This window comes from Corvus moneduloides, chromosome 3, assembly GCF_009650955.1.
Source record: "Corvus moneduloides isolate bCorMon1 chromosome 3, bCorMon1.pri, whole genome shotgun sequence".
NCBI lineage: Eukaryota > Metazoa > Chordata > Aves > Passeriformes > Corvidae > Corvus > Corvus moneduloides.
In genome coordinates this window covers 9,979,765-10,006,441 of record NC_045478.1, presented here as the reverse complement: position 1 = coordinate 10,006,441, position 26,677 = coordinate 9,979,765, and the positions used below count along the sequence as shown (strand labels likewise).

The window sequence follows — 26,677 nt, the reverse complement described above, 5'->3', positions numbered from 1 at the left end:
CTATCAGTGTTCACAGATCAGACACATTCTTGCCAAAATGCCATTTATTGCAGTATACCTTTACATGGCATACAGATAACCCAATGTTGCATCTCCGGTCAGAACTCATTTCATTTGTACCACTTAAATAACACAGAATGTCATGTTTGTTTCACAAACTGTCAGTTAAGACTACCAAAATATACAGTTTTTTCCTTTCCCCCTAACAAGGCTGTGAGGTACAACTGAATTTTACTACTTTATCTTCCTGTGCTTTACAAGAACCTTTTCATAGATAGACCTATCAAACATTTCTACATTCCTATACAAAGCAAAGAATTACAGCTGAAATTAACACCATCTGGTCATTGCATTAACCTATAAAAATTCATTCAGTAAAAAAAAAAAAACAAACAAAAAACCAACTGAAAACAAAACAACCCTAACAAAAAACATAATGGTCTTTGCAGCTTTACTTAAAAAAAAACCAGCCAGCTACACATATGCACAGGTTCTCCATGTGCATAAAGAAGAGTTTGGAATCAAGACATTTTGGGGTTTTTTTTCTTTTGTTTGAAGAGAAGGCACCAATTTTAGCTGCATGGCAGCTCAGGAGTGTTTTATACTTCATTTAAATTACACAGGTTTTTGAGTGTTAACATGCAACATTTGTACCAACTGTTGCAATATTCTCCAACATACTCTGATCATTCCCTCTGGCTCAACAGTACAAATATTTACATCAGTTGTAAACACTCCTCCACCCACCCCATACCTTCTGCACTGACTGACAAGGAACTGAAGTGGCAAGAAGCTACCCGAAGGCAGAGCAGAAGTAAGGCTTGCACAGAACACCACACTTGTGTTTGCTCAGTTTGAGATACTCTGGAGCCCCAGTGAGGCCCCAGTGCCTGACATGTGACAGCACACTGACCACACACAGCTTCAGGCATCCAGACTTTGCTCAGGAGGTGCTTTTCAGCCCTTACTAGTCTGACATCCCTGGAGTGGCTTCTCTCCAAAGTGCAGGAACAGCATCCGAGGAGCCGCTCCGGAGTAGTGAGAGTCAAGCACACCAACTGTTATATCTGTTTAAGGCCACCTACACTCAGCCTTCCCCAGGCTCATTTCAGATGCTTCTCTACTCCTTAGCTGCAGTCATGACATGCTGCTTCCCACTTCCCACCCCTGTGTACCACGGCATCCTGTGGCACAGAGGGCAGACCATGTTCTGAGACAACCACGGTGAGCAGAGGTGCTACAACACGCCCCCGGTCACCTGGGACTGCACGGCAGCACGGGGTGAGATCATCTACAGCAGGACAGCCCAGCCTCGACTTGGCACCTAGGAAAGGGAATGTCTGAGATGAGGCTGCTTGGAAAAATCTACTTCTTACCTAAGTCTTGAAAGAGAGAGAGACGGTAGTGGGACAGTCCAACACTATGGGTAAAATTAACTCTCCGCTCAGTTTTGGGGTTCTTGGGGTTTGGTTTTTGCTAGTGTGTGCACCAGCTGCTTAGGAGCTGGTTCTGAGTATGGGATAATGCTTCCAAAATACAAGTTATTTTAAACCACGTGACAGTCATTTGTTTACCCTGCCCCTCACACCTCCTTTCGGTAGAGATCAAGTTCAGCTTGATGTTTCATAGGCATTAAGTGCTCCAAATACAGCTGTCAGAAAGAGCTAGAGGATTGCAGTGTGCCAAATGTCTGCCCAGCACAGCCACTTGTTACACTCAAAACACATCTATGAGTTAAATAGGAAGGATCCCTGCTATACAGAATCTGAGCACTGCTAATTGGTTATTCTTGCTAGCCCTTTCCCTAAATATCAAGAGTTTTATACATACAGTGCTCCCTTATCTTCTCCCCACCGCCTGTCCCAGCAGTCTTTAGATAAACCAAAGTGAGTTTAGGAACTTGCAGTCCCAATTCAGTTAAAAAAAAAAAAAAAAGAAAAAAAAAAGAAAAAAAGTTGTGCAAGGAAGCAGGGAATGTTCAATGAATCCAGATCTACTTTGTAGTTATAAAATTTCCAATGGTAAAGTGGTAAGGGCAAATAACCCAATGATCATATGGCTTAAGTTTAATGCAAAGCACACTAAGAGGTCCACGTGCAGGGAGAGAAGAGTCCAAGAAAGATGGAATAAGAAGTGTCCTGAAGATCAGTGTTTATGCATAGAATTCCTCTTGTTTGTGTGGTTTTTGGTATCCTCCATTAGACTGTTTTGGTTCATCCAGTGAATAGCTGCCTTCATCTTTCTTCTTCATTCTGTACAGCATAAATACAACTAGAAACACTGCAAACACCAAGCCTACAAGTCCTCCAGCAATAACACCTGGAAGGGAAGAAAAAAGACACAGATTACTCTAGATGCCATACTGGACAGTGCTACTATGATTTTAAGTTCCAGACTGTTTCCTACCTGTCCCTGACTTAATTTGTCCTTCTGCCCCCTTCCAAGCCAGTCCCCCTGCCATTACCAAGCACCTGCTCAAATACACCAGCCAGTCCTAGGGACATGGATCTCCCACTGGGCCATGCTGCAAAGCACACAAGGCCATGGTGTTCAAACCTGGTAATTTAATGACTGAGGCAGCAACAGAGAAATGTTACTGTAATTTTTCAGAGGAGTGAGGGAATGGGTTTAAACAAAGTTGCAGGTAAAGCAGTCACTGCAAGCTGCTATTAGCAGACTAATATCTGCCCTGTTAGAGCTCTGACAACACAGAATCATCACCCTCATTTAAGAGATCTAACATAAAAGGTTGGCTTCCATGCTCAGAGATGTATTTGCAGAACTGCAGTTTCGGCTGCCTGGAGACTCCTACAGGAATCTACTTTTACCAACTAGAAATCCAGAATATCTGGTACCTCCAAGAACTTCTTTTCTGTCCATAATTCCCGAGGCTCCTGCTGCTTTGGCATTCCTCTCAGAGTCAGCCAGTACTTCTGAGCTCTGGGTGGGGACCAAATCCTCTTCTTTAGTCAAGATGAAGTCTCCCTGTTGGGACATACAAGGCAGGTTATTCATGTTTCTCACCATGTCTGTTTCTGGAGACTTTCCACAGCTTTGTTTTGCCTCATCTAAAACCCTCCACCAACATAACCTATTAAACCCATCACTGTTTTTGACAAATTAACACCCTTTCCCACCAAACCAACTTATTACATCCTACTAAAGCCATCTCCCTGGAAAGGGTGTCAGAACTATTAGTCCTCACCGGATCTCCAGAGCCATCTTCAGAAACCTCCTCATGTGTAGGAACGACGTCCTTTGGAGCTGTCGCCGCGGGGGTGGCAGCAATGTCTCCCTCACGAGGGACAGTAGAGTGGGGCTCGGGCACGTCCTTGGTGACTGGCACATCAGAGCTGGGCATTTTAGGTTCGAGCTCATGGACCACAGCTGAGGCTTCTGAAGGAGTTACATGAACCACAGAAGGAAAGTGAGCAGTGGGGCTTCTCACAGTTGTTGTGACCACATGGCTTGTTGGTTTCCCATCAGGTGAGCCCAGGATGGACACTTCGTCCTTCACAGCTACAACTGGTTCCTCTGTCACTAGATTACTGGTTGCAGAAGGAGATATTACTTCCTTTTCAGTTCGGCTCTCAATCCCAGGAAATGGCTGTTCACTGAAATCCACCGGTGCTGCCAGTACTGAGGAATTAGTTGGTTCTCCTGGGATTCTCCAGGCACGAGACTGGTCAGTCAGGGGACCTGCAAAACAAACAAACAAACAAATATTATCCTTGGCCAGTTTAGAGACCTATTAATAGTATCTTCAGGACACTGGTCTATAAGGAGGATGCCTAACCTGCATAGCCAATTTTCATAGTAACAGCAGTTCAGTTTGTAATTCCTCATCCTTTTCAGTGGAATAAGGAAGGGACAGACCAATCTGCTATTCATCAATACTTTGTCAGTCATCTGGTTCTCCCTAAGGCAAAAGTACCCATCTGTTTGTGGTGAGGTTGACAAGGAAAATCTGCTTTCAGCACACTGGTTCCTCAGGGTGGTTATCTGAGTCTTTTTCCATAAACCATTTTATTTGATTCAGAGCAGTGACACCTTCAGTCTCTACCACATTTGGCACTGATTTCAGGGTCTTAATTTCTGCAGAGTTTAATCTAAAATACAAGCCTGTGGCTAGAAAGAAGCAGAAGGATACCATGCTTCAGCTTTCAATAGATTGCTCTTTTCTTACTAGCATCCCCTCGACTGCAGCACTGAACACCAAAGGTTTCTCTCATGCAGTTTAGCAATCATTTTTATACACTTTTTCCCCTACCCTAAATCCCCTTTATCACTTATAAAAAATTATGGCCCATGGGAACATGCACACCTGATAACACATAAAGTTTGCACTTCATACATGTTGGTAGACTGGGGTTTACACACCCTCAAATGTTATCTCCTACCTGCTCATAAAGGTCTTGTTAAGATCTCTCTTCCCCACGAGTAAAGAATCACTCGTTTCATAACATTCTTCATACAACATCTCCCATTAGCAGCCACATGGCGTCTACCTCTGCTTCTGCTCCCTTTCAAGTCTCCTACAGCTCATTTTCTACTAATTGTTAGCATCTCAAGGAATAAAAGATTAATAGATTAGGCCCTTTCTCTGCTCCTAGCTCTCATATTCTGGGGCGGGGGTGTGTGTTTGGATTCCTCCCTCCACCTCCCTTCACCTGGGTGCTCACTGAGATCTCAATTGCCACATCCTAGAAGGATCAAGCACTGACAGTGCAAGCGCTAATAACTCACCTGCACCTGAACCTGAGAACACGTCGTCTTCATCACCAGATGAATCAAGGTCTTCAGGGGGAAGGTTCAGATTTGTAGTTTGCTTTAAAAACAAGAGCAAACAGATGAGTCAGTGGTGAGATTAAAGTTATCATGTTGCTTGCACAGAGTCCTCTAGGGGCTCCTAGAAGTCACACAAACTTTCTTTGTTCAGATTGCTTTTTCATCTTCCCTCATTCCAGCTCCCCTCCCCAAAAGAGTAGTTCTGGTTAGTCTGTTTGGTGTTGGAAAGGTCAGTCTTGCCATCTTCCCTTCTCTGCCCTGCTTCCAGGCTGCAGCTGCTTTGGGAAAGAAGAAAGCAAGGAATCCATTCTGTGCTGCGTCCCGGTAGCAGGCAATGCTCAGTCCTTACCACCAGCCTGTTTCAGGTGCTGACTGCTCGTGTCTTCCCTATCTACCAATCACTCCATCTGCAAATCATTGCATTAATTCTAACGAGCAGAAGGGAAGGGGAGGCAAAGTAGCTTGTCTTTTCTCCCTTTCTGACTCAAATACTGTTCACATATCTGAAACTACAGCACCTAGCTGGAAGGAGAATCAAAGTCCCTTTTTATTAAGTGTGGGCACTCAAAATAAGCTCAGAGGTAGAAGCCAGCCTTCCCTGTCAGAGAATAACCCAGAGCTTTGTCCATTTGCACTCCAAGGAGTACGCTAACCAGCACAGAAATTGAGCTGCTGAAACAAGAGGCCAAACCCCTGTTGTATGGCACTTATTTGTCAGAGCATACAACATTCAAAGCTGTTCAGGATCTCCAAAGACAACAACACTCTTTTAGTGTTTACTAATTTACTAATTACAGAGTGATAACTTCATGTATCTTGTTGGCCTGTGCTGTATGCACTTACTGCTCCAATCAGAACAACGTGCCTGACTGTCAGCTCATGACTAGCCCCAGGTTTATTTCTGCAGGGCTACCATTACCTAACCAGTCATTTTCCCTTCTCACATTTCAAACCAAAGCCCTGTAAGTCACTTCTTCCAAATTTCATCTTTTTGACATCCAACTACATTCCCTGTTTTCACAAATTTTGACTTCTATCCCATCCTCAAGTCACCTTTGTCACCCCTTTCCAGCACTGCCATCCACAAGTTTAGATGCTGCATTGAATCATCCAAGCTGTGGGATCCCTATGATCCCAAGAAGTGAGAAGTCTCATCTTATTATGTAAAAAGAGGACATACAATCTTTCCAGCTGTGCAGCAAGGCCCACTGTATTTCTCTAGCTTGCATTAACACAGTGTCACTTAAAAATTAATATAACACTCATCTTCATTCCAGAGTTAGCCAGAACTAGTATGGGCTGCCAAAGCAATCCAACTCCATAGTTGTTGCTCTTTTGCCTACAATGGATGTGTTTATTGGTCCTATCTCCTTTTCACTCTTTTAAAGATACCAGGTTTATCCAGTTTTCTCTTCCATCCTTAAAACCTTATCCATTCCCCACATTTCCACAGAACAATTAGTTTCCAAGGTGGTTAACTAGCCCATTAGAGTCCACCTCTCTGAAGACAAGTATCCAAACTGCCTCCAACCTTTTCAGCCCCAAGATCTTACCCCTTCTAGGCAATTATTGTAGTTATATGATTTTTTTTTTTAATAACAAGAAAGTAGGAACAGAAACCCCTCATATGGACATAAATTTTTTAGCTACTTTCTTCCCTACTGAAAATAAACCCCCAAAGCACTATTCCTTAAGCTTCTGCAAGCGTATTTCTAGAGTGAATTGCCCTTCGATCTCTTGCTTAATCGCAAGTCATGAGGTAATTTGGATTTTTAGATTTGTCCCTGCTTGTTTGCACTGTGCTTTTGCACCCTTCCACGGAAAGTAGGTCAGATAAGTACTTCCCGTGTGTTTTCCTTCTTGTGTGGAAGGGCAGTGACTCACACAGGCTGATCTCACCACACTTCAAATATTAAAGAGTATGAACTGTCAGTGCATAAAGAATAAAGAAGGAACTGCCAGGCTGACCAAACTTGGCTCCCTCGTGTGCCCTTTCCAGTATGTTCAGAAGGTAAGTGAGGCTTTAGAAATTGCACCATTTTTGTTGATGGGGGTTGGGGACCATATTTCTCCCTCACTTCTCACACCAGCAGCAGCAAGCGCAGTGCTTTGTTCTTCCACTCAGCCTGGCTGAGTGCAAAAGGGGAACGTGTTGCTAAAGGTGGGGGTTGCATTCTCCTCCCAGTGGGAAGATTTCCTTGAAGCAGCTAGAAAAACTCTCTGGCTTTTTACTGAAGTAAGGGACTGCCAATACAACTTAAGATTCTATCACCATACACCTTCACCTAGGATCAAGGCTGCCTTCCCCCCAAATCTGAATATTCAAGGTAGCTCATACAGATTTCTAACAACACCTGGACAGACTGATCGTCTGCAGACCTCAACAACCCTCCTGAACGGATCACAGACCATCAAGAAATAAAATGGCAACTCTTGATCTCAACTATTGAGCCTGTACCCCTTCCCCTTGTGGGGTTAAATAGATGAGGCCTGTTCAGTCATGCCCCACTTCCTTTGTTCTTACCAGGTGTGTCCAGCTACCCTACCCTTACACCTCCCCTCACACCTGAGCTCCGAGCCCCTTCCCGGGCCCCTGCAAGCTCTGCCTCTCCATAGCCTTTGTTATGTACCTGTTTGATTCCTAGTTTGATTTCTGTATCTGGGCAGGGATAGTGAGGTCCTCAGAGGAGGAGGGAAGCCCCATGCAGCCCAGTCTAAACCCATGGAGACCCATGCTGTTCCAGTGCACAGCTGTCCAGCAGCTGCTCAGCACCCACCCTCCAAACACGAAGGCAGACTCGGACCAGTCTGGGTCCCCTGAGGTTGGCTGCTGCACTTAAGAGAATAATAGAAAACATGAATCAGGACCAGTAAAGTCTGCTTTCCACAGTTTTATATGAGAACTTAGTGATGTTACATGTCCCAAAGCGTCTTGTCCCCAGCTGCTCCTCTGGGCATCGTGGCACCTCCCTTTGACCAGGCAGTCTGAGGCTTGGGATCTGGGAGGGACTTTCTTTGGCCCAAATACTCAATGGACAGTATAGGATTTTGTACATGTGGACAGCAGTCAGAATACCCACAAAGTGCTGTAACTTCATGACATCATCTAATTCCATGACACACGAGCATTAAAGAACATTTGCCCAATTTATGTAACTGTATGGTTATATAAAGACTACATGTCTCACTCCATAAATTACAGCTTCAACGGGCATAAAAGACAGTGCCCTCCTTCACAAAATACAAGTACTTCAGAAAGGCCATGCTTCTATAATGATCTGCTACTGAAGGATTTCAGACACAGCAAGGTTAGAAAACAGTGACTCAGGACAGCATCGAAAGGGACTGAACTAATTTGGGTTTGCATCAGGAAGACAGACCGTGCTGGTCAAGGTTTTTCCATGACCTTTTATTGAAGCTGAGTTACACCAATGGGAAAGGTTTTGATTAGCCAAGAGGATTAGCAGCACTGAACACTGGGTTGTGCTATCATACAAAAGAGCTGAAAATAAATTCCAGCTTAAAACAAGCTTGCTCTACCTTTCAGACAGTGGATCCTTTGAAGGATCTCTGATGGTGTCTCATATACTCTAGTCAAAAAATCTTTAAATTCTTATCATGCACCTACAACATGTTGCTTTTTTACCACTTAACAAGCTTGTATGGTTTTGTTGGGGTTTTTTTAGCAGTTCAGACGACTGGTTGAAAATACTTGTCCAGTCCTTTTGATTTGCTGCCACTGAATTCAGTTGCATGTGAGGCATAAAATTTTTAACAGTATTTTTGATACGCCTTAACCAGTTCTCATTAACCAGTGGAAGACCCTCTTCCCCAAGGATCAAAGCAGCCTGTTTAGGGGAAACCCTGGGGTGACTTAGCTTCTGCTCTTGCTGAGCACTGCATTGTTGCAGAACAATAGTTATTCAGTTCTGCTGGGACAACCAGAAATCTGCTTAGTGGCATCTTCAATTTAATCAACAATGGGCCAGACTTTCACAACTCATTAGTAATATTATTGGATCCAGAAGTCTGACATAGTCCAGACTTTTTTCTTTTTTAAAGTATCATTTTTAACTATTCTTCAGTCTTCATCTTGGTCAGAGTATCAAAACATGAGTCCTTCTGTGCTTATCCCATGACCTGCCACAGAGCTCACTCCTGCTACGGAAGAGATCTGAAGGACTCTCTCATGATGAAGGGAAGATTTGTAGTTGTTTAGTTGATCTAACCCTGCCCAAACTGGGAACCACATTTATTTAATTTGATACACGCAAAAAGAAAGAGCTTTTCTCAAATTGCTCTTTGAGGTAAGCAAAACCACTGGCTCTGCCACAAGCTGCTACAAGCCCTTAACTAGATTAAGGATGATTTGTATCCCATTCTTATTAATCCTAGTTAGTGATCTGCAGTGTCAAAAACACTTGAAATCCTCCATTATCTGAATAAAGCTGTTAAATTTGCACATTTATTTCTCCTAATAAATCCTTCTTACTCAGCTGAAAAGGAATGAACTGTAATGAGCTCTCCCACCTCAAACACCTCCCTAACTATCCTGCAAGAGTATTCCAACTGCATGGGAAGGAAAACCAATGTTTTGCTCTTGTTTAAGAGATACGTAAGAGAGAGACAAGGATTTGCCCTGTAATTTGGCTACAATAGAGCATCTAAAAGAATACTTTCACAAGGATTTGAACAATTAATTCTTAAATAAATTCAAACAGAAAGGTTTGTTTTTCACCTTTTCCTACCCACTGAAGAGCAGAAATGCTATCTGAGGCAGACTGGCCTGAAGAGCTTCTAACCTCAAAGTAATATTGTTACTAGTGTGGGGGGAAGACAAAACCACCTGCTGAAGGAAACTTTAGCTTTGTTAAACCTTGATATTCTGCAGTTAATAGCCCATGCACCATTAACCCCAATCCCAGATGTCCATGGTCTGGAGACAGCTTAAATGGTTAAGGAGGGAAAAAAATTAAGAAAAAAACCATGCAACGACAAAACTATCCCCATACAAAAACCACCTCCTATCCTCACCTATCCCCCTTCTTTTACAGGCATACAGACTGCTGGAATTAAGTTGGCCATGCACACCTTCACTTTTAACAGGCAGCCATAAATTCTGGAATAGCTTTTATATGGCAGGTCAAGAGTGAAGTTTGCATGCAAGCCTGTTACATCAGAACTCAGCAGCAGTGTGGCACCACCTCACCTAAATTCTCTGGCAGTTGTTCCTCCTGCTACTCCACTGCTCCAAATAAGCCCTGGTGCTGCTTGGTGACCATGCAGGTTAATGAAGTATTTCTCTTCCTAGGGGAGCCAAAGATGCAAACAGCACAGGCCAAAGAGTGCAAAGACAGACCACCCCACAAACAGTCCAGGGGCTGGACAGACTAGATTTAAGCATTTTACATTTTAACCCTGGCTAGTGTTCCAATCAAGGACTGCCTTGATGTCAGGGTGGTTGGAACAAGGTGACCTTTATGGTTCCTTCCAACCTAAACCCTTTTATGAGTCTACAAACAAAGTCACCAGCACTTCTTACTTCCTTATGCCCTCCCTGTTTCAGATGGTGGTGTTCCCCTGTGCCCTGAACTTTTTATGTGTATCAACAAGCATCCCCACCCTTCCATCCATCAATCTGTGTCATCTGGAGCAAGGCTGGTTAGTGGCTCTCAGGGTGCTCCTTCCAAAGGGAAGCAAGTGGAAAGCAAAGGATGCTCTTTCACTCAGCAAGGCAAGAACCATTTTAGCAGAAAGGGGGTAAGCAAGCCAGTTAATCTGGCTGCTTGTCTATCAGATCATTATTAGTATAAAGAAATATGGAAAATCTTGGTTAATTGTATTTTACTGGCCTTCTCCAAGCCTGGTGACTTGAGAGAAGAACTATCTTTGAGAGAGAAGTCCTGGTTGTGTTTGAACTCCCTGATCATCACACAGTATCTTCCTCCGGGCACTCAGCTCTTAAAGGCAGAAAAATACCTTCCAACAGCTGCTCAAAATAGGATGAGAGCTCTTAGGATCTATTCCACCATGGGCAGAACAAAACAGACTGTAGACTGCTCACTGTCCACTAGGCGTTGATCCTCCTTTTCTTCAAGCTGTAGGAGCATACCCTGATCTTTTGCACAAGATGCAGTGGCCAAGGAAGAGCATCCAGCTACTCCACAGGCAGAGCAGCCGGTGTCCCAATGCTTCTAGAGGCTCCCCACTATTGCCCAATCAATTTTACATTTTCTCCTTAGTGTGACAGGGCAACTTTTTTAATTAAGTAGGGCAGAAGCACAGCAATCAACATGCCAAGAGCAAAAATGAACCAGCCTGTCACCATCAGGTTGAGTTTCACATTGTACAGCGTGTCCCTTTAAACTCCCGCCTCCCACAAGAGCATGTCACTTCATGCTTCCTGGACCATCCCCTGCATGTCTGCTTGTGCACTCTCACAGTGAACCAGATCACGGAACTGGTCTTGTTAAACAAAACAAAAGAAAAAAAAACCAAAAAAAAAAAAAAAAAGAGGATAAAATACCATGCAAAGAATTTTCCAGCAGGACCAGTTTCCCAATCCTACTCAGTGCATGAATGCACAAGTGTTTGTGTTGGCACAGGGCAGAGTGTGGCAGCCAGGGCTGCTTAAGCATTCACACAGACTCACAGCCTGCGTTCTGGGATGCTGACACTCATTCCCCAACCCGCCATGCATTATGGAAATGCACATCACCAGACTGCAGGCAACATGCAAATCAGAGGCTGACTCAGAGGTCCACACAGGTTCATACAAAAATGAGCAAGGACAGGGGCTGTAAGGAGAGTTCTTTTCTGCACTATCTGTTCACGATGGATGATGTTTGTTCCAAGGTCTGACAGCAGTGCTTTTGAGTCCTCCCAGTCCTCCTGGGGGCAGGAGTACACAGTAGCAAAGGCTAGACAGATGTCTTGTTCAAACGGGAGCAGTTCTACTTCCATCCTGGGCCACCTGAACTTTACAGGATGCCCAGTGCAATTGCTGTTTAGTCCTGGACAAAAAGTACATTTAACATCCTTCAGCAGAGAGGGCTGAGCAAAGCTGGAGTAGCTGGAGGTCCAGAGGGCTATGAATTCCACAGCAGGGGAAGCTCATGGCCACACACACAGCAGCAGGGACAGCACACCAGCTGTGCATGGGAGTCCTCTGTGCCAGGAGGGCACAGAGCACTGTGCCAGCTCTGATGCAGAAGAGCTCAGCTGCCTCTCAACTCCCTCTCAGCCAGCTCCACTAGAAGCCTGGTCAGTCCTTCAGCAATACAGAGGAGCAAGTCACAGCCTGTGCTCCTGCTTTTACACCTGGACAATATATCAGGCAAGTAAGTTACTACATGCTGCTTTTACTCACACCAATTTGCTCCTTCCAGTCAAGCAATGCAGCCCAGGCCAGAGACTGAATCTCACCGCAGGTCAATGCATCCAGAGAGGGCACACAACAAGCACACAACTTAACTCTGTATCAGCAACAGGCTGTCACAATACGGCCAAAAGTGGGGTCCCTTTTGTCTCCCACGTTCAAGGCAGCCTGTGCTTTGAAGATGCAGTCTAATGAGAAAGCTCATTTCCCTGCAGCTAATCTCATGAGAAGCAGCCAGTTCAGTTTTATGCTATAAACCACTTTTCTTTAAAGATCCTTCCCTGCAGCTCTTTAACATACTTGATAGTTCAGGCATTTGTTTCTTGAGCTAGCACAAGAAAGCCACAGCCAATGTATAAGCTCAAAGGGTTGTGCAAAGTAGGTGCAGCTCACTGAGGCCATTCATCCTGGGAAATTAATTTCAATCTACTTCAGCTGGCTTGAGAGATGAGCAGTGAGCTGCCTAAATCAAGACCAGGCAAACCTAGCTTGTTTTAAAACCCTCTGACTTAAAGACCCCAGCACTTCTTACTTCCTAGTGTAGCAAAACCAGCAGAGAAGATTCATTCTTACAGCAACGGCCACTTCATGCACTTGTTTAGAAAGGAACAGACCAAGAATTGCTTGGTTTCATCGAAGGCTAGAGGTGGGCCACCCATCCCTGAAACCTGACGAAGTAAGGCTAAAGAGAGGAGCATGCTGGCAGGCAGAAAATCTTCATGAAATGGAAACCTATCCAGCAGAGGACTCCAGCAGCCCAAACCCCATTATCCACACATACTGGTAACTACAGCACGGATAAATGTGACCCTTTTGCCGACAGAAAAAATTAGAAGTGACGGTACCTAAATCCCCGCTGCCTCTTCCTCCTGCACACATAGCCCCTGCTGTGAAGTTCAGGCAGGTGAGGAAGAGCAACTTGCCTCAGCAGCCACAGCCACTTTAAATAAGAGACTGGACTTTGCAGTGTTGCCTCCAGCACATATAGACACACTGAGCTTATGTCTTCAGCATCCTTTGCCAACTATTCCCAACCAGCTGACCTGTGGTGGAGGCAAATTCCTTTCCTTGCCCCATCTCTTGACACCCACTCACCCTGTTCAGGGATCAGCACTGAGGACTGCCATTGGAGTTAAACTTGCTACAGAAACAGAGTTTCTGACAAGTACAACAGTGGGCTTGAGATTGCCTGATTGCTCCTTAACAGCATGTGTGGGCTGGAGAAGCCAGTCTCCTCTCTCCATACACCTGAGAAACCACCCAACTCCCAGTGAAGCAGACCAGATGGCATTACAGCCCTGAGGCTGCTGAATGGAGTCCAAGGCTGGGTTTGAGGGAAGAGCCGCAAGCAGTGAGTGCCCCATTTGTTGCCTTTGGGACTGGCTTCTCCCAGCAGCCCTGTGAGCTCAGAACAGTCAGCGTGGGGCTTGGCCCTGCACACTCCTCCTGCCGAGGCCATGGCTGCAGGACAGAGCATGAGCCTGAAGCACATCAGTGTCAGGACACAGCAGAGGCAGCTCAGGGACTTGGGTCCCACAGGAGCACAACTTGCTCTCGTCATCTTCAGCCACTCAGCTCGGGAAGTCCCAGCTCAGCAAGCAGAGGTGGGGCTATAGGAAAACAAGATGTGGTCTGTGGCATCTCAAGTCTTCAAATTAGGCTGGTGACCCTGTGCATTGCTGATGCCTCTCAGCAGCACCAGGAGAACACATGTGCCCCTGGCCTAGGGAAGCCTGTTTCCTGGAGACAAATGCTGTGCAATTTGGCTAGTGGAACTACTACCCATTTCAAATGAGCTCTATGCCAGCTTTTATGTGATCAGCGAACTACCACAAGCAATGCTGCAGCAGCACAAGTGCTCTGACCTGAGCACACATGGTCCCAGAAGTCAAAAACTACCTCATCACTATGCTGCACAGTATTGTGAGGAAGAAAGAAGCTGTCCTGCTTCACCTGAGGAAGGGAAGCCAACATGCAGCCAAGAACAATTGTCAGATAAGTAAATGCAACAGCCTTCAGTGTCCAGACACACGGACAGGAAAAGACTCAGGTTCTTATCTCAAGAGTTTCTCTCTTCTCCACCCTGAACTCTGGCAATTACCTAACATGAGATATGCCAAGGAGCCAGGATACAAAGCTCTAAGATTTCTTGATGGATCATAGAGATATTTTCAGTCTATTATTGATACATAGATGTTTCTAATTTTAGCAAATTGCTCTCAGCGCTCTACTGAATTAGTGAAATCCAAGTTTCAGATGAAAATCCCTACTGTACCAAACTAAGAGCTTGTACTTAGGGCAGGACTTGTGGTTCCTAGCAGCTAGGATGTTGTTTAAACCTCAGCAGAAAGATGAACTTGCAACCCTGGAGCACCAAAGGCCTCAGCGAAAGCCATTGGTAAGCTGAAGTGAGACTACTTAAACTTACAAATACTTGGCCTTACAACAACAAAAAAGCTGACCAGGTGTTCAGTTAGTTACACAGAGTTACAGGGGAAGTGCCCAGACAATGTTTTATAAGAGGATATATCCTATGGCAACCGGATATGCACAAGACTACAGAAGTTACCTTCTATTTGCTTACAATTCAGTGACAGAAACACCTGCCAGCTGCAAGGCCTGCTGCTATCAAACTCTGCTCTATCTTCCCAGCTGATCTGCTCACAGTCTACCTTACAGAACTTACATCAGCTCCTTCATATCATGACAACAGCCCAAGCCTCAAAAACCCAAGACAAGGCCTTCTTGATTGCTTTTGTAAATTCCACATTTTCATCAGAGGGATGCACAATGAAGTCTCCAATGCTTGTGAAATTATTTTTTGCTAACAATCTGTATTTTCCATACACACATCCCAGACGTGTTCCCTTGGAATACTGTATTTCACTACAAATCTCACACTCAACTTCTCAGTTGCAGCATTGCCACCAGCCCTCTCAACCACAGTCCTCAATGAAGAGCTGATGGATTAGGGAACTGAAAGCACTCAGAAGGAGCTGCCTGGCTTGAACAGGCATCAGCCCAATGTCTCTCTCACATGTGCACATCAGATGGCAGGACCAGGGATATCCCACAACCTGATCCCTTGGTGCTGTTACTTGTCAGTCTGCTACAGAAGACCTTGACTACTTGCAAGGGAGCTACGGAAGTGAAACTCAGGCAGCAAAATGAGCCAAGAGTTGGCATTCCACAGCACCCGTCTGATTCAGTTATAGCTAAGCTCCAACCAGTTCTCAGGGACTCTGTTCTTGCACAGCAGGGCTCACAGCAGTCAGCACCAGTCTGTTAAGAAGGAACTCAGGAGTCTTAATCAACAGCTAGTGACTGGACTCACACAGACCATGCAGGCAGCTTTACACTTGGGGTTTGACCCAATGCAAGGCAGTTCCTGCATCTTGGCAGGTCTTACACCAGCACACATTGGACTCAGTGATCCTTGTGGAGGTTCAACTCTATATTCTACGATTCTTGGTATTCTTTTTATGTTTGTTTCTACAGATCACCATAGCCAACTTGCACGTGATGAAATCAAGTCTCTCCCTACATTATGAGGTATGCTATCACATCTGTTTTACCCACAGGATCTCAGTGTTGACTAAACCGAGGTTGTTTATAGTGCAGAAGTCATCCCTGCTAACAGACCACCACAACTAAGCCATTCACAAAAGGGCTGAAACATCACCACATGCAGGAGGCACGTCTCAGATCAGGAATACCCTGTTCTCCTATTCCAAGAGCCTTCTCAAAGAGGCATTTTTCAGCATCACCCCCTCCTTCTACAACAGTCCTAGCAGCTGCTGAAGGAAAGCAGCAGACAAGTGTTTTGGGTGCTACTGGTCTCCTTGGAATAAGCAGCAGTAGCTCAGATGGTCTGTGGGCACAGGCTGGACCACATTTCACTGAGTTATTCTAAGGTAGAACAGTTCAGACTGCATGAATTCCCTTTGAGAAATCTGTGTGCTCACAACCACTGGAGCACACAGCCAGTGATCTACCCATATAAAATGGCACAGATCAAGCTCAGTGCTTCCTCCTAGGACACTACTGGTCTCTGTGTTCAGGTTTGCAAAAGCACTGCTAATCCTGCACATACTACAAAGTTCTAACAGCAGTTGCCCCATTCACAGTTAAATTATGCAACACCTCAGTGAGATTATGGGAGCTGACTGGTGTACTTCCATGCTGAGTCACGAGGGTGTTGAAGTATCACTTAAGTGATGAAGCACCAAGTGAAATCCTCCCATCAGAAACAGTCTTAAAAAAACCTGCTGCTGCAATTGTGCTCCAGTCACCTATTGTTCCACTCATTTAATTAATGGACAGTAGGCATTTCTTGGCCAAACATCTACTGGCTTAAACTAACTCTGACCTAGTCACCCAGTTACACTGTTTCATACCACATCTGTACAGCAGAGCCCTGAATAAGGGACTGTTACAAAGAAAAGATAAATCAGAGCTTCCCTTTGATCTCAGCTGTTATCCAAGTCTCACTTCATGCCCTCATTTTTGGGCATACAACTTGCTCATCTGTCTTCCCCATGGCCTTCTTTCAGAGCAGTCACCAGTCAGGTGCAGGCGAGCTGAGTTTAGTGGAAGATGCTACGATGTTTGTGCACTATAGATGCTCTCCTGCCACATATGGGCAACTGTAATATTTTAAGTTGTGATTTGGACACCCTTGTGTTTTACACATCTATACTGTGAAGAGACAAGAGACACCACTAATGCCACCACTGATAGATTGACAGGCACAAAGTCAAGTCAATAAAACAGTGCTAAAATTGCAAGGCAAGGTGAGTGCTTTACTGCCAAGTTACTCCTAGCACAGCATGTCACTTAGGTCAGAGCAGTTTCTGTCAAGAATTACCAGCAGGATAGCCAAGATGCTACATAACAACAGATCAAACCTGTAAGACACCTGTTCAAACATCACTAAGTTGAAGATATTTCATATATATGAATAAACTTCTGGGTCTACTCACTGACTACCGACTCTAGCCAGCACATTATCCCACTAAATACAGCAGAGCACAAAATGCTGAAGGCCCACTTTATGGGCCAAGTCTAAAAGCACAGGCAGAACCACTGGCATGTACCAGCACCATCACAACAACACTGAATGCTGTCCCAGGTGTGTCGTATTCACCTCACATTCACCTCATGATTGATTGCACAGGATTTCTCACACAACTATACTTGCTCATCTCTCTGAAGTATCCAAAACAGGTTCAGTTTGCAACAGAAGAGTTGTGATCTTCTATTGTGAACTTTCACTTTCTTTTACTGGATACTGCAGTTTTCTCAACTTCATAGTATTCTGGGCCTGCAGCCAGAGACCCACCAGCTACATCATACTAGTAAATTAAATAATATCAGAGAACATCCCCAGGCACTAGAACACAACCAATACCATAATATTATTGGAATGATTTATGGCATAGTTTTGAGCCTTGCCAACCAGTATGCCCCCAAATAAGCACAGAAAGGTTCTCAGCAGGCAGTCTGGTGAGGAGGGTGCATTACAGAATAGGTCAGAAAATGAGATTTCCTACACAATTGTGACTCTAGCATTTAAGTTGGCCACAGGATACCTTGTGTCTAATGTGCTTTGCTGTACTGGGCTTGTGTGGCAAGATTTTGATAGCAGGGGGACTTACAAGGGTGGCTTCTCTAACAAAACACAACTCCCCCCATGCCCGACAGACCCAGCGCCAGCTGGCCAGGACAGACCCATTGCTGGCCAAGGCTGAGCCCATCAGTGACAGTGCCTCTGGGATAATGCAGTTAAGAAGGGGAAAGAAGTTATTGCAGGAAGGGAAGAGGAAGGGAAGAGGAAGGGAAGAGGAAGGGAAGAGGAAGGGAAGAGGAAGGGAAGAGGAAGGGAAGAGGAAGGGAAGAGGAAGGGAAGAGGAAGGGAAGAGGAAGGGAAGAGGAAGGGAAGAGGAAGGGAAGAGGAAGGGAAGAGGAAGGGAAGAGGAAGGGAAGAGGAAGGGAAGAGGAAGGGAAGAGGAAGGGAAGAGGAAGGGAAGAGGAAGGGAAGAGGAAGGGAAGAGGAAGGGAAGAGGAAGGGAAGAGGAAGGGAAGAGGAAGGGAAGAGGAAGGGAAGAGGAAGGGAAGAGGAAGGGAAGAGGAAGGGAAGAGGAAGGGAAGAGGAAGGGAAGAGGAAGGGAAGAGGAAGGGAAGAGGAAGGGAAGAGGAAGGGAAGAGGAAGGGAAGAGGAAGGGAAGAGGAAGGGAAGAGGAAGGGAAGAGGAAGGGAAGAGGAAGGGAAGAGGAAGGGAAGAGGAAGGGAAGAGGAAGGGAAGAGGAAGGGAAGAGGAAGGGAAGAGGAAGGGAAGAGGAAGGGAAGAGGAAGGGAAGAGGAAGGGAAGAGGAAGGGAAGAGGAAGGGAAGAGGAAGGGAAGAGGAAGGGAAGAGGAAGGGAAGAGGAAGGGAAGAGGAAGGGAAGAGGAAGGGAAGAGGAAGGGAAGAGGAAGGGAAGAGGAAGGGAAGAGGAAGGGAAGAGGAAGGGAAGAGGAAGGGAAGAGGAAGGGAAGAGGAAGGGAAGAGGAAGGGAAGAGGAAGGGAAGAGGAAGGGAGAACACGTGAGAGCAGCAACCCTACAGACACCCAGGTCAGTGAAGAAGGAGGGGAAGGAAGGGCTCCAGGCCCCCGAGCAGAGATCCCCCTGCAGCCCCTGGTGAGGCAGCTGTGCCCCTGCAGCCCATGGAGGAGCAGAGATCCACCTTCAGCCTGTGGAAGATCCCACAATACAGCAGGAGGATGCCCAAAGGAGGGTCTGATCCCATGGGAAGCCCGTGCTGGAGCAGGCCCCTGGCAGGACCTGTGCCCCCGTGGAGAGGAGCCCACACCAGACCAAGTTTGCTGACAGGACCCGTGACTGTGGGGGACCCATGCTGGAGCAGCCTGTCCCTAGAGGACTGCATCCCATGGAGGGATTCAGACTGGAGCAGTTTGTTTAGATCTGCAGCCAATGGGAAAGACTAAGCTGGGGAAGTTTGTGGAGACTGTCTCCTGTGGCAAGGACCCCGTGCTGAAGCAGGGGAAGACTGTGAGGAGTCGTCCCCCTGAGGAGAAGGAGCAGCAGAGATGACATGTGATGAACCGACCACAGCCCCCGTTCCCCATACCCTTGAACTCCTGGGGGGAAAAGTTGGAAAATTTGGATTAAAGTGAAAAATTGAGGGGAAAATGGGGACAAGGTATTTATAAGATTTGGGTTCACTTCTCATTATCCTACTCTGAGTTGATGGGTAATAAATTCGATTCATTTTCCCAAGCTGAGTCTGTTTTGCCCGTGACAGTCACTGGTGAGGGATCTCTCCCCGTCCTCATCTCGACCCACGAGCCTTTTTTTGCGTTTTCTATCCCTGCGCAGCTGAGGAGGGCAGTGACAGAGCAACTTCGGTGGGCACCTGGTGCCCTCCCAGGGTCAACTCACCACATTTACTTACAGGCACCAGTGTAGGAAGGTTTGGTGAATCTTTTTAACCCCTTGCATGCTACAAGGCTGCATGCTGGGTGGGGGGAGGGCACACTGAGCATTTAGCACTTTTGAGCTACTAGAGTAATAACTTCTAATTGTTCATAATCGTATCTTCCAGCTTGTGTAAAAAGAAGCTCACCAGTGTTTCACAGCTCAGTGCAACTACAGATGCAGACTGGGGAACTTTCTGCAGGTTAAACACACTTCAGAGGGAGCCGGTGCTGCTGGAGGATTAAGCCAGCAGCTCTCCTCTGCAGGCCATGAGTCAGTCGATGTGAGCGCATGATAGCAGAGCACTCCTTGCCACTGCCCAGACATGCCAGAGTCAGCCTCTTTTGTTCCATGCTTTGTTCTCTGATGGGAAAGTAGTCACGATCTAGATGATTCCTCTGTTAGGACAGAAAGAGATTTAGAAGTCAAAGCTGTCTAGCTGCAGGCTGTTCAGCAAGTTTCGATGCAAGCCTCACCACCACTTTTCCACTGCATGCTACTAGAGCCAGTGAGGTGGACAAATCTCATTTGTCCATCAAATCTGCTGGTGTGAGAGTCTCTATCACAGTTTCATAAGCAACAGAGCACAGCAAGCAAGTGAAGAATATCACATACATTGGCATATTAGCATCTGTGCTAGATACAAATTCAAGCAAGCTTTGTAGTTCCTCCAGTTTGGGCTTTTACCCATCAGCTTCTTGACTGAAGAGAGCCTGGACTCTGTCCCTAAAGAATCAGATCCCCATTAGCTGGTCAATGGGATAACAGGTTCTATCCTCTGCAGACGCTTTTACCAGAGACTGATGTTTTGGTAGATCAAGAGGCTGCTCTGAGCTCCTGTGGTTGTGCAGAGCACAGGCATCAAATCTCCCAGATCACAATCCTGGGGCCAGGGCACACAGCCTCCAAACTCTGCTGTCAGCTGGATAACAGTTAGCACATGACAGGCATAGATGTCTAGATGTCTCTCTCTATAAATATATACATATCTATATTTGTATTTCTCCACTCTATTGGTCTCAAAGCATAGAAAAAGGCTGCATGGGATCCTGTTCTGGGACAGGAAAGAGCCAGGTAGTCTCTTCCTATAGCACTGTAGCTGCCAGCTCTGATCCCCAGAGAACATACAAAGGCTTCCTACCAGCACAGCCACAGCAGTACCACTGCTATGACATGGAGCTTCACAAGAGCTCTCATCTGGAACTCGTTACATTAATCACTGCTTGCTCTCTAGAAGGCAGACTGGCTCCACTCACCCCTGCCCACCTCTGGCTTCAATCTACAGTCTGCTCCTCCAGTAATCCCTATATGCAAGGGGCTGGACCGGAGCTGCTGCCTGGCTCTGACCAGGATGTGTACAGCCACCAGCATTAGAAACTAATTAGCAAGAGCTTTCCTGTGTACAGCGCAGGACAGTCATGGTCTGCAGTGCTGCCCAGAAAGCATTCAGCACGTGTCCTTCCAAGTGGAATGGAGTTCAAGTTTCCTCACATTTAAAAGAGGCAATAAGCTCCTTATCACGTGGCAGAGGCAGACAAAGAGCAACCCCCAGTCTCCAGCTATGGCTTGTGTGTGCTCAGGTGATGGAGCCAGAGCACTCGGAGGAGTTATTGTGTGAACTGGCTGCACTTTGCAGAAGGTTGGCTGACAGGAGTGTGTGCCTGGGACTGCCCACAGCCAAAAATCAAGACTGTCAGCATTTGTTTCCACGACAAGCAAGACATTGACATAACTGCACAGGCAGTAATGTAAAGTTACACAGTGGAGTACAACAACACAGAGCCTCCATGCAAGGCAGGATACCCATGAGTATTTTAAGCTGGTTGGCAGGCAGTTTCCTACCTGTTATATCAGCATCCTTGAGTTCATTAGGATGCATTCTGCAAGAGCAATCCAGATGACCCTTCAGTTATTAGAAAAATCTGAACACTAAGACACAAAATGAGTGGGCATTAAAGAGAACCATGCTGCAAAAACACAGGCTATGGAGAAGATAGTTCTGCTAGAGAGCACAGCAGCAAGACACGGAGGTAAAGCAGCAAGAGTTCTTCAATACCCCAAGGAGCTTCTACCTAGAAGTCCAGCAGAGTAAGCCATGACTTAGAACACCTCCATGACTCAGTGGTAACTGCAGCTCCAGTGACTCAACGGGAAGTTCTATTGCTAACTCCATCCAAATCCCACTAACACACTGGTTCCCATCCAGCAAAGCAAGCCTCACTGGTGAGACTGGTCTCAGCAGCAAGATACAAGCATTACAGCTGAGCATGGCAAGGAGCCCAAGCTAACAGACTCCATTGGACCTGTGCCGGTTCCACAAGACCCAGAACGCCGACTGCAGCCAAGCACTGCCTGAGAAACAGCTTGGGAAACCACCACATTAGCAGATGTTGCCCCACAAGAGTTGCTTGTAGGAGGTCCGAATGTTATCTCACCTTGAGGTGAGGCTTCAGAGAACTGTAACTTTTCCATTAGCATCACCACAGCAGAAAGTGCACTGTCCTGGGTTTCTAGCCAGGCCAGATAAGGCTCGTTGCTGCGGTATACCAGTAGCCAGCAGAGCAGCAGTTCAAGAGAAGTACACTTGTCAGCCCTAACTTAGAGACCTGTTAACAAAGCTGACACTCAGCACTCCAAAGGAGGCACCACATGCTTTCTGCATTTAAGAGTATCTTCTCAGCTCAGAAGTGACCCTATAAGAAACACCAGAAATCCTTGTACTGTCAGCTAAAACAACCTCCTCACTGTAAATTCAGTGCCTATATCAAAGTCTAGGGATTAACAAAAGCTCCTCACGTCCAATCCACAAATAAACAGTGTCTTTAAACATTACAATGTTCTGATGCCTACTCAACAGCTCACAGCCATCCCCCCCAAATACATGCACTTATGTTTCTGCTCATATATATTCTGCTCACAACGCTGAGACAGGACCCAACTATAATCCCCAATTTCTTCCACAACCTTTAGCAGAGCAAGACTACAGTTGCACTAGAACAGGAGAGAGCTGCTGTTCTAGCCAACAGCTGATGTTTCCCACTACTTTGCTAGTTCTCTTAGCACAAACACCACCTGTCCAGTCTGTTTGTTTATGGAGTTATCATAAAAGTTCCATGATAAAAAGTCCATCACTTCGAGCTAAATAGCTCTCAGATAAAGGCACCAAAGTAAAGGTGTCTGTGCTCCTCTTATAGGCAACTTGAGATCTAGCCAACACAGCCCTGACAAAGCAACTCACCTTGGAGAAGACGTGCAGGGGCTGGTCAGATAATCACTCTCCTTGGCTCCACTGATTACATCGCCTTGACTCTAATGAGGGCTTAAGCACCCAGCACACACAGACACCTACATTTAGGTGCCTTAGCATCAGCTGAATGCTGTCCTGAGGGACTAGTGCCATTTGAACACAGCAAGCCCATCAATCTTCAGCTGTCATGGAGTGCTGTCTTAGATGTCTTCTACTCTTTATTATCTCAAAGCTATTAGGATGAAAACACTAACGCTGCAATGCTGAAGCACTGCAATTTTATAATTGGCAGCACCCACTCAGGAAAATGCCCGATCTTCTCTCTCCCAAGAAGCTTCCTCCTCCCTGTAAGGAGGCCCTAAAATCCCAGTTCCTCAGATGCCAGAAACAAGTGTGGAATGTCCCTCTCAGGGGTATTAGTAAGGTTCTTGGACATAGGAATCATTTCAAACAAGGTTAGGACAAAGTGCTAGTATACAGGCCACCTGGAGACATCTGAGTACAGGCAATGCAAAACACATTACTTAAAATGGACTGATTTTGCTGCTAAAACAGCAGCCTACATTTCAGGTTCGTGCACTAACTTAATTTTAGAAGGCTTACAGGTTTCTTGCACTTGCTGTAACTTGTCTTGGGTTGTTAGAGAGGATTGTTTGGTTTCCAGAAGTTTCAGAGTGCTGCCATTAAAAATGTTAGTTCTTCTCATCACTTGAAACTGAGAGAAACCTGGAACAAAGACTACAAAACTGCACCAGAGCCCCCCTACACCATGCAAACTCCAGCTCATCTGTCACTGCTCTACTCAGAGCAGTCACCACTTCACCGGGAGGTGGCCCCAGCAAGTGAGTGTTCAGATGGAGAAGCTCTGTTTATAGTGCTTGATGAATATTGTGACACTGCTCTGTACATACCATAGAAGAAAGTGTTTCCTCCTTATCCACTGCCTGCATGTTTAACAAGCAAGATGGACTACCTAATTTCTTCTAATTAGTTTACGTTCAGATAGGAATGACATCACCCTTGGAAAAAGGTTTGGCCTGCTCTGCTAAGCCTGTGTCAGCCACCAGCATGCACCTACACGAGACAAAACAATCAGAACCCTACTTCCCCTCACCATAGGGGCTGGATTGCCCACTGCCCTGCTGCAGCAGGATGTGCTCCTTGGCTCAGTTGGCTTAATGGCAGTGTTACACTGTGTAAAAGTTGCCATTTGAGAGAATAACAAGGTTAAACTGTTAAAATGTTAAGATGTATCAGCCTTCTTATTTCAAGGAAGTCCATGCCCCCATCATAACAACAGAGGGCAATTAATCTGATAAAGTGTGTTTTAAGCAATGAAGTGTCACCTTGAAGGAGACCAAGAACCTCCCCAGTCATTCCTGAAGGTAAGAGTACTCGGGAAGAAAACAACTATTGTTTGGCCACTTTCTTGCTCCTGTTTATTATTCCAATGACAATATGCATAGATGAGTCACATTACACAGCAAGAGCCAAGGGCCAAGCCACGTGCCAGCAGCAGTGGCAGCCATCCCAACAATCAGACCACCAAGAACTCAACACAACCGTGGCAATGCCCACAGTACTGTAGTCTGGCACATTCAAAGTACTGTGCAAGGTCACTGTGCTTCTGTGCCCAACAAGAGGTTTTCAGCCACTTGATGCAAAATCATAATTATTCCAGATGGGTGGGAAAGGCAGAGTAGTCCCTGTCACTGACGTTTTGACACGGCGGAAAAAAGCTACGTGACCACCAGAAGGGAAACAGCCTCAGTGCTGAAGCACCCTGGAGAGCCCCGAGGACTTCTGCTCCTCCATGTGCTCACCCTGGAAACCCCTCCATCTGCAGTGTCACCCAGGCCTGAGTGTCTCTTAGGCACAGGAGAACTTCACAAAAGCATTTATTTTATGTTCTTATCATTTCTAGGAAGGAATATTTATCACAGGGGAATTTTATCCAAATACAGTACAAAGGCTGCAAATTAACTGCAGTTTTCCCACTTCATTAAGCAGAAGCTTACTCAGAAGTTGAGAGCAGAGCCCTCCTCCCATGGAACAGCGCTGCCCACACTCACATGTTTGTAATTTTTAGCCATTTCATAACGACTCACTGCCATGTGGGCTAGGAGGGTCCGTGTCCAGAGCTACAGGCAAAGTTCACAGCCAGAAAGGTACAGCAAAACCAGAGGTATTTTGAGCAGCTCAGATCCCACTATGCACTTTGTTCTGCCACTCCTTATCTGACTTGTGCTGCAGTTCATCCCTAGGCAAGTTTTAAATCAATTGTTCCATTTCAAAAAGAAAAAAAACCCTCCAGTTTTTACTTTGATGGGCCTGCCTGCTCACACACTACAGCATGCTTCACTTTTTCCTCCTAACTCATCTCAAGGGGAAGACTCCATAACTGGTGCACGCTCAGGTCTGGTGGAGGGCACATGGGAAGCAGGGGGGTGCGTGTCCCTTATGTCAGAAGAAAGGGATGGGATTGCGGCTTTGAGCCCCCCGAGGGGCTTTGTGCCTTCCTGCCCCGCACCCTCCGACCGCAGACGGGGCTCGACGGCGCCCAGGCTGCCAGCACAGACCTGGAGCAGCAAGCACAGCACTTCACGGGGCTGCGCAGCCAGGTTTCCGCGGAAAGGCGCTCGCAGGCGGGGCGGGAGCAGGAGCAGAGTCATCCCCTGTCCAGGGATGACACCTGGCGGCTGCTGCTGGGGGACCAGCGCTCCCCAGAGCTCGGCTGCCCCGAGAGCTGCTCCCGGGACGCGGCAGTCGGGACAGGCCTCGCTTCCGCGGGGCCACCACGCTCCGGGGAGCGTAGCCAGATCCGAGCACCGGCACCGGGGCGGCCGTGAGCCCAGCCGGGCACCGGGACCTTTGTTTCAGTGGGCAGAAAGCAGAGTCCGAGCGTAGCCTGCACTGGGCTTGGGCTCTCAGGCACAAAGGCGGCGGGGAGCCGCCGGTCCGCCCTCCCCGGGGCTGTTCCGGCCCACGGCAGGAGCGCCCCCGCTTCAGGAGTCACCCGTGACTTCGGCCACAGCCGAACCACAAAGGGCCACATGCCTGCGCTCACCCGGACCCGCCGCTCACCGCCTCCGGGGCGCGACACGCCGGAGGGACGGCGGGAGCATCCTACCCCCCCGGCCCTCCCCGGGCGCACCGAGGGGTCCCGCGGCCGGCGGGGGGTGCGGGGAGAGCCGCCCGCGGCGCCCCGGGGCGGAGCCGCCGGCAGGTCGGGAGCCGCCGCGGCGGGTCTGGTTTGAATTAAGGCTGCCGGGGCAGCCGGGCTGGAGCCCGCCGCCAGCACAAAGGCCACCGCAGCCCTCCACCCGGGGCAGGGCTGGGCACCGCTGCGCTCCCCTGCGGGAACCCGTCGAAGCGGAGAGCCGGGCGGTCTCCCCAGCCCGGCCCGGCCCGGCCCACCCTGCCCCGCCGGCCCCGGCCCCGGCCCCGCACCGCGCCCGGGCCCCGCCACCCCACGTGCGCCGCGCCCGCCCCGCTCCGCTCGGCTCACCGGGACAGCAGCCTGGAAGCAAAGGGCCACCAGCCACACGGCCACCACGTTTATCATCCTTACTCCTCGCCGGGCCTCGGGAGCGCGCAGCTTGCCCCTGCTTCCCGCCGCCGCTCTTGCTCCTCTCCTCTTAGAATTGTTTTAAGTAGCTGCGGGTTTGTCCCCTTTTCTGGTTTCTTTTTTCTTTTCTTTTTTTTTTTTTTTTTTCCCTTCGCACGCAGCCGAACCAGCCTCCCAGCAGCGATCTGCGATGGCGAGGAGTTGAACTCTGTCTTTTAAT

General features: G+C 47.2%; 1 protein-coding gene across 1 annotated transcript; it reads right to left on the bottom strand.

The window, feature by feature from the left end:
* Nucleotides 1–26: 26 nt before the first annotated feature.
* Nucleotides 27–26,677, bottom strand: SDC1 (syndecan 1). The gene is made up of 5 exons (XM_032104095.1): nt 26,398–26,677; nt 4,747–4,828; nt 3,206–3,699; nt 2,856–2,985; nt 27–2,319 (listed from the first exon to the last, which is right to left on the bottom strand). Exons 1-5 carry the CDS (start codon nt 26,452–26,454, stop codon nt 2,153–2,155), a joined length of 930 nt encoding a protein of 309 aa, XP_031959986.1. The 5' UTR covers nt 26,455–26,677; the 3' UTR covers nt 27–2,152.

What these genes read in the sequence shown, in the direction of transcription:
- SDC1 (XM_032104095.1), bottom strand. Translation starts at nt 26,454, where the DNA reads ATGATAAACGTGGTGGCCGTGTGGCTGGTGGCCCTTTGCTTCCAGGCT. An exon ending in GCTTCCAGGCTGCTGTCCCG is followed by an intron (nt 4,829 to 26,397) that starts GTGAGCCGAGCG and finishes TTGTTTTTAAAG; the next exon opens with CAAACTACAAATCTGAACCT. An exon ending in CAGAAAAGAAGTTCTTGGAG is followed by an intron (nt 2,320 to 2,855) that starts GTACCAGATATT and finishes CTTCCCTTCCAG; the next exon opens with GTGTTATTGCTGGAGGACTT.